General features: G+C 31.0%; 2 protein-coding genes across 2 annotated transcripts; one reads left to right on the top strand and one right to left on the bottom strand.

Moving 5' to 3' along the window:
• Positions 1-954: 954 nt before the first annotated feature.
• LOC124534455 (AP-2 complex subunit alpha) lies at positions 955-5806 on the bottom strand. Its single transcript, XM_047110346.1, has one exon. It carries the CDS (start codon positions 5593-5595, stop codon positions 2809-2811), a length of 2787 nt encoding a protein of 928 aa, XP_046966302.1. The 5' UTR covers positions 5596-5806; the 3' UTR covers positions 955-2808.
• Positions 5807-7557: 1751 nt separating this feature from the next.
• LOC124534108 (protein phosphatase PTC7 homolog) lies at positions 7558-16349 on the top strand. Its single transcript, XM_047109790.1, has 5 exons — positions 7558-8043; positions 8845-9024; positions 9184-9382; positions 12844-13103; positions 14812-16349. Exons 1-5 carry the CDS (start codon positions 7815-7817, stop codon positions 14859-14861), a joined length of 918 nt encoding a protein of 305 aa, XP_046965746.1. The 5' UTR covers positions 7558-7814; the 3' UTR covers positions 14862-16349.
• Positions 16350-16682: the final 333 nt, after the last annotated feature.

The following is a 16682-nucleotide window of genomic DNA, read 5'->3' on the forward strand; positions in this document are numbered from 1 at the left end:
ACACTTCATTCGAAGGATACAATAAAAAGGATATTTCCGCTTTTTTGTTGAGGCCTCTGGATTTAGTCGTGATAATGTCTTATGAGTTAAGCGACTGACCTGGAAATATAGATTGAATCTTTTGAACGAGGCTACGTGCATGGCCACATTGGTCTCATCTCACATTCAGAAAACAACGGGAAGAACCAAAGCTGTAGTTGCTTGCACTTAAGACACTTGGAAATTGGAAAAACATTCTTTAAAGAGATATAAAGGGAACTAGATACTTTATACTTATTATTATTTTTTAAACATAATACTATATATAATGTATTAATATAAAAAAATAACTTATCTTCAATTTGAACTCAATTTGATCAAGAAGCTTAACACTAGCGCGATTAGGTATGGATCTGCCTTGATCCTGTGTTAATACAGCGAGCGTGTTTATGTTTGAATGTACATAAGACAATATAAAATTAGATTATATTTATTTAATATATTTATATAAATAGCCACTCTTGAAGATCTGTTCATACTTGTAATAACTATGTATAGGAAAAAAATAGGCATGTTATAAATACAAAAAAAAAGTAAATGATAAATCGTCGGATCTTACATGTTAACTGTGACTCATCTGTTTTGTGTGCCATATTAAATATGTAAATTTAACGCATCATAATTACATAATTAATTTAATTAGTGGATCATCGTGTTGAAAAAAATAAATAATTGAAAAATCTTCAAAATCATTAACCAAAATAAGTTAATTAAAATTTTGTTGACAATTCGATGGCTAACATTATGTGGACAATACAAGTCATATACGTGTATATATACATATGTATGTATGTATCACGCACAATAAGATATCAAGTGTGACAAGTATCACTCATTCCAAAGGACGCGAATAATTGAACGTGACGGGTAACTTGTTCATTTTTCGTTATTAGGAATAGGGAAAAAAAGAGCGTGTGAAATATGTACTGGTTAAATATTTATTTTAGACAATTATTAATAAGATACAATATGATTTCAAAGCGCAAGAGCAAACAATGTTTTACAATGAATTATGCTCAAATTTTCATGCCATAATACTTTACGGTGTAATAAACACAGTTTTCATATATTATATGCATGTATCCAATAAGCATTTATACTCTTACTTAAATTCATAATATACATATATGTAATATTTACCAAAGTTTGTAAATACATAATTTTTTAAAACATACTTATTTTATTGTTTCTATAGTTCAAACGTATCTACCATGCAAACAAAGCTTCAGCATGCTATTAATATATTTATAACAACATTTAATATTCAGTACCACTATACTACATTGCCTAAAACTATCGCTAAATAACTTTATGGTACCAAAATAAAAAAATAAAATTTCTAAGTTTGTGAGATTCCTATATAAACTCATGAGTACATTTCAACAAATATTTCGTTATTCTAAATACATGAGCTAGAGGAGGTACATGGCATTTTTTGGATTACTACTAATCACGACCCGTTTATAACGCGTGATAAATTGCGTGTGTCAATTTCGAGCATCATATTACTTCTGATACGTAACAGAGGTATATATAACACAATTGAATGATGATAAACAATTTCAGGACAAACTGATATACACAGTACCACAAAGTTGCATTTTATGCTTGTTTTACTAAAATGATATAAAAGGTCTGCATTCGATATCACAAATTTAAATATTGAAAGCTGATCGGTGATCCTACATGCTTGTTTTTTTGTTTGATAAAACAATCAACACTTACAATTAATGTTTGTCGATTGTTCCAAAAATACAATTTGACCACCTTATGTACATTACGTTTGTATTAATTTTATATAACCATTACTTTACAATTCTACAACAAACAGATTTCTTGAATTTTAAATAATGCAGTGTATACGAAATAATGACAAAATTTTGTAATTAAATTAGGTACAAAAAAGGTATATCAATTAAAGGAACAATACTAGGAAAAGTAAAACTTAAATGACACAATAACAAATGTGTCAACTCTAAAACAATTTCTTTTGAATCTCATTATTCATTTAAAAATAAATGAAGTTATTAATTTTTCTTTTAGATTTTTTCATTATTTTTAAAAGTTAGCAGTAATAAATAATTTTACTCGGCAAAACAAGATTAATAAATTAAACAGGTTTTAAAGTAGAACAGTTGCCATTTTTATAACTTATTTTGTTTGATTTGGCCAACTACTTGGCTGTCATGCTACCGAAGTATGTAGAAAACATGTGATTTTAAAAAAAATAAATACAGTAAAAAAATGTACAATGAATAAACATCTATTCAAACTTATATACACATGAATTTTTTTGGTATTAGTTTTATACCATGTTTGGATTAATAATTATATAACTATAATTTGCACTGCAATTTATAAATTTTCGTATTTCAAATTTCATAAAGATAAGCTTAAATAAGCTTCAACATTACAATACCTTAATTACGTGAGATAATCTTATGACGAGAATATTATTTTATACCTGTTAAATCAATAAATTAATAGACATGATGACATAAAAATGTTATGGAATACATTTCAATAGAAATAACCTAACAAAATATATTACTGTTGTCTTTTTTTCACCTTATATAAAATGATTAACGTAAAAATATATTCTTTTTTAAGCAATTTAAAGTTTACAAATCTGTAAGAGAAAAAACTATACCCAGGTTTCTTCACCAATCAGTGTTATTATATAATCATTTTGAAAACACTGATAGTAATTTTAAGTTATATGAAGTGTTTCTTGTAACTAACACAAATAAACAGAACTTAATATGAAGATTAGAACTGGTCTGCCAGCAAATTACAAATCTCTTGTGAAACTGTTTCTTTACTTGATCTCACAGTGAGTCTAAACATTTGAGCTTGTTTATTTGGTTCCAATCTCATGAGACAACCCACTTGTTGAACTCTAGTGTGTACTATACCCGCACAAACAAAATTATCAGGGTTCGGATCAATACCATCGAGTAACTGCATACCAAAACCAGCTAGTTTTGTACGTGTTGCTGTTAAATCTATGGATCCCTGTGCTTTAAATATTTTTTGGGCCCTCTGTTGTTCTCCTCCTAAGTTTTTCCATCTCGCAAAGAAAGATTCTCCATTCATTTCTGTTGGTTCAAAGAACTTATTGAGTGTCAGTGGAAGTTTCATAGAAATTTTTTGAGGGACATTGTTGTAAAGAAATGACACAGACATGCTAGGACTATCAAGAAAATCTTCAATACATTCTGCAGTCAACATTTGTTGTATTTGAGCACCTGCTTCCAATACTGGTTCCATAGGTTTCATTTGAACATTGAGCTTATGTAGATCATTCCAATGCAATTCTGGGCGTACATTTTGTATTGGAGATTGAGTTTTATTTCCATAAAATAAACCAATTCTACCCAAATTTTGCCTGTATTCACTTTTTACTCCTATTTGAATAAGATCATTTTCAAAAAGGACTCCATTGTTTTTGAACAAAAATTTCTTTATGTTATTCTGCTGCACTGTTGTTGGGCTAATTTTGGGTGTTGTATACAAGTCACCTAGGACATCTAACAAACCATTTCCAGTGGGTGCATTTGTACCGGGTGGAGTGGATAAACCAAGTAAATCTGCACTTGAGCTGTTTGTATTGGCTATGTTATTTATCATTGGAGCTGGAGTAATATTTGGCTGTGGGCTTTTTGATTCTCTTACATCATCAGGAATACGACCTGGCTTTTTCTTTTTGAGAACTGCTAATATTGATGATTCCCTTTCTGGGAAAGCTGGCATCTCTTCCAACACAGTTGCTAAAACGTCTGAACTGGCAACAATGCTCAAGTGCAAATATTCAGAAGCCCTCTGTTGTAACTCTACATCAGCAGAACGTAAATTTGAGTCTGCACGGAAAACTTCCTGTACCCTATTTTTTATTTCTGGGAACAGATTAACAAGCTTGATATAGGTTGACAACAAAAGTGCTCTTGTCGCTGCAGAACACAGATGATACTTGGAATGAAGGAGTTCAAACTGGACTAGTGGAGATGATCTAGTATCACCAGCTATTAAATTTCCAAATTCACCAAGGATGTACCCTCCCACTTTAACCATATTTTCATGACAAGTTGGAGCTTGTAAAGCTTCAAAAACAGTTTTAGCTGCATATCCTTGTACTTCCTCTCTGTTTATTACAATTTGAATAACTCTATACCACACTTCTTCTGAAACATAATCTCCAGCAATTCTAATAAGATTTAAAATAACATCCACATACCATGTAAAATCAGTGGCATACTTTTCAGCTAATATGGCTACTTTTAAAACCATTTCTTCCCTTATGGAGTAATCAGCTGTTTCTAAATAAGCTAACATTTCTTGTACAATTTCTTCAGCATTTGTTTTATCACACATAGCATATAACAAGTCAACTGCTTGCTGTCGTACAGAGACATCTTTTTCCATTTTCATTGAAAGTATTACAACTTCTTGATGCTTTTTCACAGCTTCATGGGAAAATTCTGATGTTGCAAGATGACACATAGACTCAAGAGCCAAGTATCTCAGATTAGTTTCCCGATTACTTAAAAATTGTCCTAGTTGATTGCATGCACGAACTAGCAAATTAGGCTCACTGTCATTATGAATAATGAGACTTATTGCTTCAAAAAGTACAGCATTTTTTGCATTTGAATGTTGAACTTTTTTTGACTTTGGAGGTTCTTGAGCTTTGTTGAAGATTGTTTCCAAACACTCAGATAGGCGACCTCTTACTCCAGGCTCTTCAGATGGTGGTGTATAGTTTTGTAGCAATCTCAAAAGTTTTACTGATAGCCATGGAGCAGGAACAAAGTAATAAGTATAATCCTGCAAATCTGTGTAGCTGGCAGTAACTATTCTGCTTAATCGAGCAACAGCGAGGGTTACACAACCTTTATACTCATCTGGATTTTTCTTCACAAGTGCATCTATAAGTGATGTTGCTGCAGTAACAACACCCATATGTGGGTCATTTAGTAAATGTATTATTCTAGATGTCCACTCCCCTCCAGGAATAATTTCAGGGGACTTCCTAAAGAGTCGTAACAAACATAGAGCAGCAGATTGCTTTACAACATCCATTGTATCACCAGAAACAAGCAACTTAGGTATTTCAGTGCCAAAAGCTTCAGCCATATCCTTGCTACCAATGTTAGCTATGCATTGAAGTGCAAGATTCACATGAATAGGGTTTCGAGACTGCAAGTCGTTTTTAATACTTTGAATAATGAGTTTAATTAGATCACTATTAGTGTTCACCAATACCGATATAAATAGGTAGCCTATTTGTTTCTCAGAATATTTGTTAGAAGAAAGTAAATTAACTGCTTCCATGTGTCCGAAATCGATATCATGACCCAACAAGAAGATAAACAGAAGTTTACAGACATACTTCTTCTTTTGATAGCCGTCAAGGGTTTTGTCACCTTTGAACTTACTGCGGATATTGGCCAGTTCTTTATTAATTCTTTTAATTTCTGCTTCTTTGCTTTTACAGTTTCTTATATCAGATATAAAAACTGCGAGCCCTCGCATACCATCTCCCCTCACGGCAGGCATATTGCCAAGAGACTTATCGAACACCAGTTTTATGCCTTTTTTTCAACTTGCGGGAATAATATTACGAATCAAAACTGTAACGATATTTAAAGCGAAATATTAAAGTTTCGGCTTCAATTCCGGCTTTACACTTTAGTCGCCGTCATTAAATACTATATCCGATTCGGCCACTGATCTTTCTTCTACAACGCCTTCCCATATTATCTATGAAATTGAAACGTCAGACTACAAATTGGTTGTTTATGGATCAATATCTCAATAAATAGGTTACTAGTTTAAATAAAAAAGCGATTCTAAAAAAACACCAAGAACTATTTATTATTAAAATATGTCAAAACAAGTCAACATAACAAAGAATGGAAAAATATATTATATTATCAAATATCTTGTTTAAAATTTAGAAATATAACTTAAAATAAAATTTCATTAATAAGTAATAAATTAAAATAATATTAGATTTCATTAATATAATGATTAATTTTATGTGTAACTTGTAATTATTTCATTATTTAAGGTACACGTTATTTTAGCGTTGTTACTGTATTAAGTATTTATATAAAATACACAAAAAGGGTTTGTGCTCACAAACCTATTTCAATCGGAGAAAACGAGCATCAAAACAAAAACACAAAAATAAATAAATATTATTCATATTTCACATCTGACACAGTTCATCATCATCAATAGTGAATGCTCAGAGCTTTAATTTACTGTTTAAAATATATACATAATATTTTATACATATAATTATTTATAAACTGATATTACACTGATCAAAATATTTTTTTATTATTTATATTTGATTTATATGTCATAGTAAGATATAGTACGACACAACTTAGATGTAGCATCATATTTATTTTTTATGTGAATATGATCTTTACACAAACGTTATTTATTAAGATTTTACTTGTAATATCATATGATCTAATATATTCGTCAATTTGACACGATGATTTACATGCACTTGTTTTCACGGGTTGAACTTACGAGAGAATCTGTAGCGCGCGATGGCGCGATAGGGAGCTATTTCTATTGGTTGATTGTTATAAATCGGCAGTAATCGGTTTTATTGCCGATTGCCGATGCTACATCTAAGTTGTGTCGTAGTATATATCTTTTTGAAACAGGTACTTTAATATAATACTTACTTAGTAACAAATATACACTGCTTTGGCTGTGATACAAACCATAATAATCCATACTCTAGCCGTCTGTTTCGCTTTAACTCCAAAACAATATATACGAAAACGGACATAAGTACTTTAAGTTACATTTATTTATTAATTTATACTTTATTGTACACCACATGTTACACATTATAATATGTTACAATTATAATATATAATATTGTAGAGTACAACGGGCGGTCTTATGGCTAAGTAGCCATTTCTTCCAGACAACCCAAATTATTTAATTTGGAAATGGTCAAATATTTCCTAATGTCCATTCTATCGATAAGAATCAATTTTTAAAGAGACTTTTTAGGGGCATCTTTAAAGACTGGCCACACGCCAAATACTTGAAAATAAGAGGTGGAGAAAGTACCACAACTATAGCCTTTGTCATTTATAAAAATATTGATTCGTACAATTACCAGGCTTAATATGATTGGACTATAAATATCACATAAATATTGTTGCTTTACTTTGCTACAAGTTATAGGTAGACTTCTAATTTATAACCAATGCAGTTCTCCAAATATATATAATTCGTAATTTGAGGAGCTAAAATTTTACCATGCGTCGAAATAAGCATTATATTGACTTTGGCTATAATCACTTACATTAATACAATTATCAATATCCTCAGAATATTAAGTATTTAAAAGGCAGTTACATCTGCTTTGTAATATTACTACTATGACACGTTATTATACATTATTACGCAAATAGAGCAGCAGCATTAAAAACGAACCTTTAGCATATTATTAATCTGTGGCGAATAATAATTATATCTTTGGTTAGTTGATTTGATATCATTCGTTTTCGTTTCTTCAGCAGTCAGTCGAGAGTCACAAGATTCATCAAAATACGTCTAAATTTTGAATTGCCTAAATTTTATACGTCTGCTCTGCTCAAATAATAAGATCGTTAACAGTTTTGCTTCTGCATTGTGTTCATTTAATTGTGATATTTCTTATTATCAAAATGGGTTCAATGATATTGGTTATGTATTTGTGAATGGAGCCTGGATTCAAAGTACAAAACAACTAATGAATGATGCAGTCTGTATACTGGACAGGCAGAGTGCTATCACGTGCTATTAGAAATGGACTCACAAGTTTCTCGAGTGCTGCTGAATTAAACGTTTCTAAAAAGAAACATCCGTATTTAGTATCCGTAGTTTGTGGATTTCCAAAAGACATAGCTAATGGAAGATCCCATAAGGGTCAATTCGGAGACGACGCATGGTTTTCCACAAATTTCAACAATGCAGATGTCATTGGTAAGTAGTTCAGTTATATTTCATAATGAATAAACAAATCCTACATAAAGGCTTCTTAAACCAACATGTGATATTAATTTAGAGGGTTCAATTTAAATACAAAAATATAATTTTTAATGATACTTACAAAATGTTTTTTTTTTAGCCCAAATTTAAGTTTATTTACACACTTTTGGTAAATTTCAAGTAATGATTGTAAAAATAGTAATAATATTAAAAATGATTATTATTAGAATTCCTTCTTTATTCCTCAGCATTTACCTTGTTGAATGTTGGATGCTTATTAGAATAATATATTTATACCCTTAATATTTTATATATTATTTTAAATTTAAATTAAACATGTTTCTCTTGAAATGCTCAAGTTTTTATAAGCATCTTCATATTTAAAAGATAACTTTATGGCCTTTGCATACCTGAATTTACTCTTTTGTTTGTGAACTATGTGCAATAAATGCTGAAAATGAACAAATAAGAAAGTATAAATCACTTTTGTCCTGGAAAATGTTATTATTATTATGAATTAGACAGAAAAAAGAATTTTCCTTGACATTTAACTGCAAATATGTTATTATTTTAATTAAGATGGTGCAAGCAAAACATTAACTGTTACAAAAATATTTATCTTATATACAGTTTTTTTCATATAAAGAACTATTCTTTCAGTTTAATAAATTTAAAAACAAATGTGACTTTTTATTAAAAAAATATATTTTAAAACTGATATTATCTTGCTGATTTGTTATTTAATATTTTGATTGAGTTTGATTTATAGTACACCTATATATTATTACATAATAGGTGTTGCTGATGGAGTGGGAGGCTGGCGTGCATATGGAATTGATCCTGGAGAGTTCTCATCATATCTTATGAGGACATGTGAGAGACTGGTCAGAATGGGCCACTTTAAAATGTCAGAGCCAGGAGACCTGCTGGCCAAGTCTTATTATGAACTATTAGAACATAAAAAACCCATATTAGGTAATGAATTTTTAATCCATTGAATACTTTTAACAATAATAAATTTACCTTAAAAGGTTTTTGATCACTAAACAATGCTTGATGTCTTTAAGCTGTTTTGATTGTTGAAATGGGAAATGATGTATTAGTATTACTAGAGTCATTTTTTAAATATAACAGGTAGCAGTACAGCCTGTGTGATGATCCTAGACCGCAGTGAGAGTATAATGCGGGCTGCAAATATTGGAGACAGTGGTTTTATGGTTGTGCGTGGTGGCCGTGTTGTGCACCGCTCTCATGAACAACAGCACTACTTCAACACACCATATCAACTAAGTCTACCACCCCCTGGACATGATAGAAATGTTCTCAGTGATAGGTATGGCTAATATTTTTTATATAATTAGTGTTAAAGTAATTTTTGTATTTATTCTACTTACTTTATTTTAATTTTGATAAGATTTTCACATCCACAATAGCTGCTTGTGTCTTTATACCTTTACATTTTAAAAGTGAACTAATTATTAGTAACTTTTTATAATGACATTTATTTCAAACTTGTTTTGCTGGGTGATATATTAAATCATGATTTACTTATTGATTTAATGACTAAGCAATACATTTCATATACTATTATCACGAGGAAAAGTAAGGAGTAATAACCTCATAACAGCCTACTCCATTAAAAATATCATGTCAGAAATATTATTATTGAATGTGAAATAATATGTTTACAAACAATTCAGAAAATATATTTGTTTTGTGTAATATAAAAACTAACGAATTTCTATAAAAATAGTATTGAATATATAATAAGCTAATGGCTTGTGCCATAATTAGTACTCAAAATGATTTCAATACCTAAATTAAAAACTATACTTTTTTTTAAACATTGTACTTTATCAATTAATAAACAATAATATATATAAAGGTGTCCATAATAAGTATTATTTAATATATTATATACTTACTGAAACTTTATTTAAAGAATGATGGGAAATTCTTGTATAATTGATAAAAATACATGTTTAAAATACAGAACTATACTTTTTTGGGTCAGTAATAATTAAAGCAGTATTTTTAATTCTCATAATTTATGATAAAATACACAGTTAAATTAATAATTACTTTATAAATTTGTTCTATATTTAAAGTGAATATCTATTTGAATATAAATATATATAATATTTGCATATGTAATCTGTTATGCACTTGTTTGAAAACAATTTTATCAGTCATAGATGCTGTGCTTCTAATAGCAAAAGGTTACTTCAATATAGATAAGGTTGCAGAGAGTAATCATAAGGATTTTTATTTAATTGATAAATTGTTATGAATTATTTTAACTTTTTTATGACAAAAAATAAGATAAAACTATATCTTATGATTTTATACATATGACAAGTAAATGGTTTTTTTTTATTGTTAGGTTGTAAAAATAATCTAATTTATTAAAATGGACATTTAAAGCACCATAAGTTTATATTTATGATATGAATAACATTATTTCATGATACAGATATGTATCAAACGGTTGTTGATGTGTAATTCGTTTATATATTTTTGTAAATTACCTAAAATATGACGACGTCAGTAAAAAATCAGACCGACTATGAACTTTACTGGCGTATGAATCAAAAGAGTCACAAATATTACGATATACTGCCCTTACTCTACACGTGCGAAGCCGGAATACCTAACAGATGATAAAATTAATGATGTTCTTAAATGGAAATGTTTAATGTAGATTCAAATGTTATGTCAAACTTTTAAATCGAAATACAAACGTTTCAAAATTGTTTGCTAAGTATTCTTTTACGAAACAAAAATTGCAATAAAGCCATTGTGTAATTTATCCAGTGCGTAACTTTTAGATCGCAGTCAGAAATAGCATTTTACTTCGCCATTGCCGTAATTCGCACTGGCGCCACTAAATTTATTTCGGTAATAATAACTTGACTCATTATTTTAAGCTAATTGTATATTTTTTTAGATAAAATAAATAATTGGATTTAGTTAATGCCTTCTTGCATAGTATCGACTTAAACCAAAGGTAATTAAAAAAAAACACTAAATTACTTTGAAATGTGCCAAAATGACTTAGTGGTTAAAACTCGTGAATCTTAAACGAGGATAACGAGTACAAATTCGGGCAAGCACCACTAAGCTTTCATGTGCATAATTTGTGTCTATAAATTATTTCGAAAGATATTGTAAAAAAGCAGCAGGTTAAATACGCTCCAAGCCTTTTTTCTGTAAACCAAAACCTTATCCCAACAATGGGAAATTTATATACTTTTAAAATAAGCTACTCTTGACTTGAAAAAGATGCACATATAAACATAACATAAACGATTACGTCATGAGATACATTGTAAGTCTGTCGTCTCTCTCGACTCGGCTATTTGACAAATGGTTGTTATCGTCAATATTACAAGTCTTATGACTGCCAGTATATCCAGTATTTTGACTCTTAGCATAAGAGATCATGTGCTCTCGTTCCACAAACGGCGCTGTTGTATTTCTGCATGCACTAATATTAGAATTTTTAGTTCGTTGGATATAAGCCAGCGAACAAAACTCACGTGATCCGTTAATTTTGTAAAATGTTATTATATTTATTTTAGTTCGTAAATATCAAATAAAATCCAATTATATTTGGCTTTTTACAAAATGAGAACACGAAAACAAAAACATATAGGATACAGGGCAAGGTGAAATTATTCGTATCACACAGATAGCAGCGGATGAATACTATCTTATCTATAATTTATTTAAGACATTAAGTATTTACGTGCTTTATATTCAAGAGAAAGTCTACTCTACATTAGATTATAAAGAAATGTAATAAAATACTATTGATATGTATTTTTATAGTTTCCACAACTTGTAATTATGACACGAATCGATTTTTTCTAAAATAAATATATCTTGTTATTAGTGTTAAATTGAAACTACATGGATAATGAAGAGAAAATCAAAACTTACGATTAATAAGCATAATTATTTAATAACTTTGTAACATAATATTCATATTCAATAAGATAAAAGTTTTAATTTTGCTAAGAGATTATGTTTTTAAAAATTGACAATGTAAGTACAAAAGTGTTTACAAAGAAACTAATAAAAATCAGTCACATAAAAAACTTTTTAGTGTTTAAAGATTTAATGTTATCACAATCGAAGAGGCTTATCGTAAAGTATTTTTATAAGTGTGACATGTAAAAATATTAAGAGGAATAATAGTCGCAAATACGTTTCTTACCTTTTGGACTCACATCATACCTACTTTGAAAGGATGCTTTACGACCTGCTCTAGAAAAATATTTAATAGTAACAATTTGTAATTTGATATATAATAAACTGCCAAGTTATTTAGTTTATTCGATAAATAAAATTTTCACTCAAATCGCATCTTATATATATATGTATTATAGTTTTAACTCAACCAATAAATGACGATATAAAAGAGCCAAGTGAAACCGTAATATTACATATACGAGCACGTAATTCATGTTTATGAATTCACTTGGTGGAAGGGCTTTGTGCGAGCCCGTCTGGGTAGGTACCACCCACTCATCAGTTATTCTACCGCCAAATAACAGTAGTCAGTATTGTTGTGTTCCGGTTTGAAGGGTGAGTGAGCCAGTGTAACTACAGGTACAAGGGACATAACATCTTAGTTCCCAAGGTTAGTGGCGCAGTGACGATGTAAGGAATAGTTAATATTTCTCACAGCGTCATTGTCTATGGGTGATGGTGACCACTTACCATCAGGTGGCCCATATGCTCGCCCGCCAACCTATACCATAAAAAAAATGTACTTGTTACGTGTTACAGGCCAGAATCGGCGGAAACGGCGGAGTTCAAGGTCGAATGCGGCGACGTGATCCTCGTGGCGACGGACGGCGTGTTCGACAACGTGCCCGAGCCGGTGCTGGTTGCGGAGATGCGGCGCGCGCAGGCGCTGGAGGGCGACGCGCAGCGCCTGCAGGCCGTCGCCAACTCCATCGCGTGGATGGCGCGCAACCTCTCCTTCGACGGCTGCTACATGTCGCCCTTCGCGAAGAGCGCGCGACAGAATGGCATCGATGCTATAGGTGACTATCGATATTCATGGCACGTATGCCTCTTGCAAAACGATCTTTTTTTTTTTAATTTATCTTGATTAGTAAAAGTTAGCGCATGATCCACTAAGACTGCCCTTGTTGAGTAATTATTTTCCCATAAAGTATTTACGTGAGCTGAACATAAAAGAAAATGTAATAATCTCACTCTCATTGGGTACAGTTCTACTTTACCCAGAACTATAAATCTAATTGTATAAGTGTTAATAATGTTTTTAATAATAAAAATATTTATTGATAATTTTTGTTAAAAATAAAATATTTTTCTGAAAAATCACAAATTTTGTCATACAACATAATGCGTTGGAGGTTTCGACTTCACGAAGAAAGACTCTTTACGAGTCTTGACCGTAAAATATAATTTGGAAAGAATTCGTCTTGTCTTTGTAAAGGCAAATATTCATTGACGTCTATAATGTACTTGCGGGCAATACTGAGAGTGATTACAGACTGGTAAGATGCTCACTTAAGTTCATGTCATGTCAAATGCCAGAAGTCCCGACTGCTAAAGTATGCGCTTCGAACAGCACCGCGTCCATAAACCTAAGCCCTTTCAGCTTGAACTTCAAACCCAGCTAAGTTCTTAACATCAAAGTAGGGGTGGGTGGATGCATAGAATGACAGGTTGGTGGAAGTCTGTCTTTACCCTGAGTCTTATAAAGCAAAAATGCAAAATGATTATGACATCTCTGAATAATGCTGAAAGGGTTATTGAGGACTACACTCAAAATCTCTGATAAGTTTCAATTTAAAAGTGTGATTGAGCAGCCATAGAGTCCCAATAGAACCTGTTTTGTACAAATAGAGAATGTTTCAGTCAAAAATCAAGATGGAGAGACATTGATATTACTGAAGACCCGGACATCAAGTACGGGATTAAAATGGTCGAACTACTCTTAAACAATACAGCACCTGGTGATGATAGAGTAACGCCTGAGCTTCTGTATCCATGTAGCACACCGATCCTTAGGTCTCAGGAGTAATTTAATTCCGTCTTACACAAAGGTCAAACGTCATTGACATGGTATAGAAGTATGATGGTGCTTTTATGCAGAAAGTGTGATAAAACTGGTTTGAAGATTTATAGGCCCATCAAACTGCTAAGCCGTGTTTACAACATGTTTACTTTTTTTTAGTTGACCAAAGACCGTAGTAGACCGGGTATAACCACCCACCCAATATATAACCCATTATATCAGTAGGTATATGCGAATGCGTATTCAAACATAGCTCGAAATGTTGCTCAATTAAAGTTGGAGTAGTAGGCGGCCACATCGGTCGATGTCCACTGGGGCCGAAAGGTTCTCGAGTTGCGACTGTGCAGCAAAGACCGCAGCGAAGGCAGGCACCGGTCGACGATGATAATTATAAAAGGGCTTCAATGACCATGCTATATATTATTATTGACGACCTCCGTGGTCGAGTGGTGTGTTCACCGGTTTTCAAGGGTACGCCACTCCGAGGTCCCGGGTTCGATATAGATTATCATTAGTTTTCTATGTTATCTTGCGTCTGGGTGTTTGTGGTACCGTCTTTACTTCTGATCTTCCATAACACAAGTGCTTTAGCTACTTACATTGGGATCAGAGTAATGTATGTGAAGTTGTCTCATATTCATTATTTCTACAAGATGTAAATGAGCTATTAATTACACAATCTAATTTTAACATTATCTTTGCAGGTGGAAAGCCCGATGACATAACGGTGCTACTGGCTATCGTAGCACTATGAAGATGTCACTATGTGATTTATTAGATTATTTGATAAACAGATTTAGTTCAAAATAATTTTCAACATTAGTTTAAACAACGACACCAAAAATTACAAATATTGGTTTCTATTATAGTTAATAACAATGTTGTCATAACTTTCCGTTGTAAAAAAATATTAAATTTAAAGGTATGTAAGATCTGATGCAAAATGAATTTACCATTGACAGACAGTCCTAGAGCACTAGTCACTCAGTGATATTTTTACTGTGCAGAAACGGAGTTTTTTTAATGTTATTCATTTCCATTACAAGTTTGTTGTTAGTTGTGTATGTATTGTAATGTTTTATGAGAATATTCATGATAAAAAATATGTGGTGGTACCAGCATATTTGACGAATGCTTTATAATGTATGCATAAATGCAAAGTTTGTTAATCAGATGTGTATATAACTTGTAAACTTAGTATGCAGAGGAAATTTTGAGTATGAATCAAGTGCACTGGTAAAAAAATTTAAAAGTATGCCTCGGTTGTGTTGTATCTAAGCTGTTTAAGAGAGGTTTTTCATAATTATAAAATGTTTTGAACCTCTACCCTCTAGTAATTTCTGTATAGACATATACAACTAGAGACAAGTATGAACAAATATGTAACCTGAGGTACAGAGGAATGTTTATAAATAATGTAATTTAGTAAATATAATAAATAATGTAAAAAGTGACATCGATATTTTTTGTGATTTTTTTTTTGTTATTGTATAAAATGTGTGTTTGATGTTTGAATGAAGACTGATTTAGCTATATTTGTTAAAATGTCAATTTGAGATTCTTCAGTGCAGTTATTACAACGCAACTAACAGATCTTTGTAGTGTTATTTATATTTTTTTATACATTTTCAATGTAAGCATTTGTGTATTTGACAATTTGACACATTTTACACTCGGTTTTGATTTTCGTATATATTTTAAATTAAATAATAATTGAATATGCTGCGGTTGAGACTTATGATTGTCATTCGTATGTCCATTTCTTATAAATTATGGAAGAATTTTATTAAACTTTTTAGCCATATCTAAACTGTTTATGTTTTTATCACAGAATTCCGAATTTTATAAGACCTACCAAAATATCAGTCTTTTCTTTTTGTATTCATATCAAACTATTACTAGCACGCACTACACAGATACGCTATTGCTAAATGCAACTGCAATTACAAAGCTAATACACAACTATTCTGCTACAAAATATAAAGGACAGATTGATAATATCCATTAACACACAAATATTTAGTTTGGCTTTCTCCCTATGAAGGGGAGAGTTAGCCAGTAGGTACAACAAGAATAAGGGTTAAGACATCTATATTACATGACTATACATATTTACGGTGGTATGAATGGCTTGTACATCTTGCAGTGCTAGTATTTATGGGCATGAAAGGTAAACATTTATACGATATATAATAACATGTCATTCGCTATAATTAAAACCTCTGGGAATAATGAAATCTAACAAAACTTGGTCAAAAAGGTCATTGTTGAAAAATGTATAAGTGTGAAGTTCAATATTACATAAGGTGCATTTTGCTTTATAACTATGACAGTCAAATATAAATCTAATGTGTTTCATTAAATTGATTGAGTCATGAGGAATGATGGAAAACTACTATGTTACTACTATAAATAATATGTTATACTGAAAATTTGATTTAAATTTCGTGCTATTAAAAGGAAAGTGTGTAGAAAAATTACAAATAAATTTAAATTCAATAAATGTTTTGTTTGAATCCCATTACCCTTTAAAAAGTATTTATTTTTTAATTAAGTGTATACAGGGTGTTTTGTA

The sequence above is a fragment of the Vanessa cardui genome, chromosome 12, assembly GCF_905220365.1.
Source record: "Vanessa cardui chromosome 12, ilVanCard2.1, whole genome shotgun sequence".
Taxonomy (NCBI): Eukaryota; Metazoa; Arthropoda; class Insecta; order Lepidoptera; family Nymphalidae; genus Vanessa; species Vanessa cardui.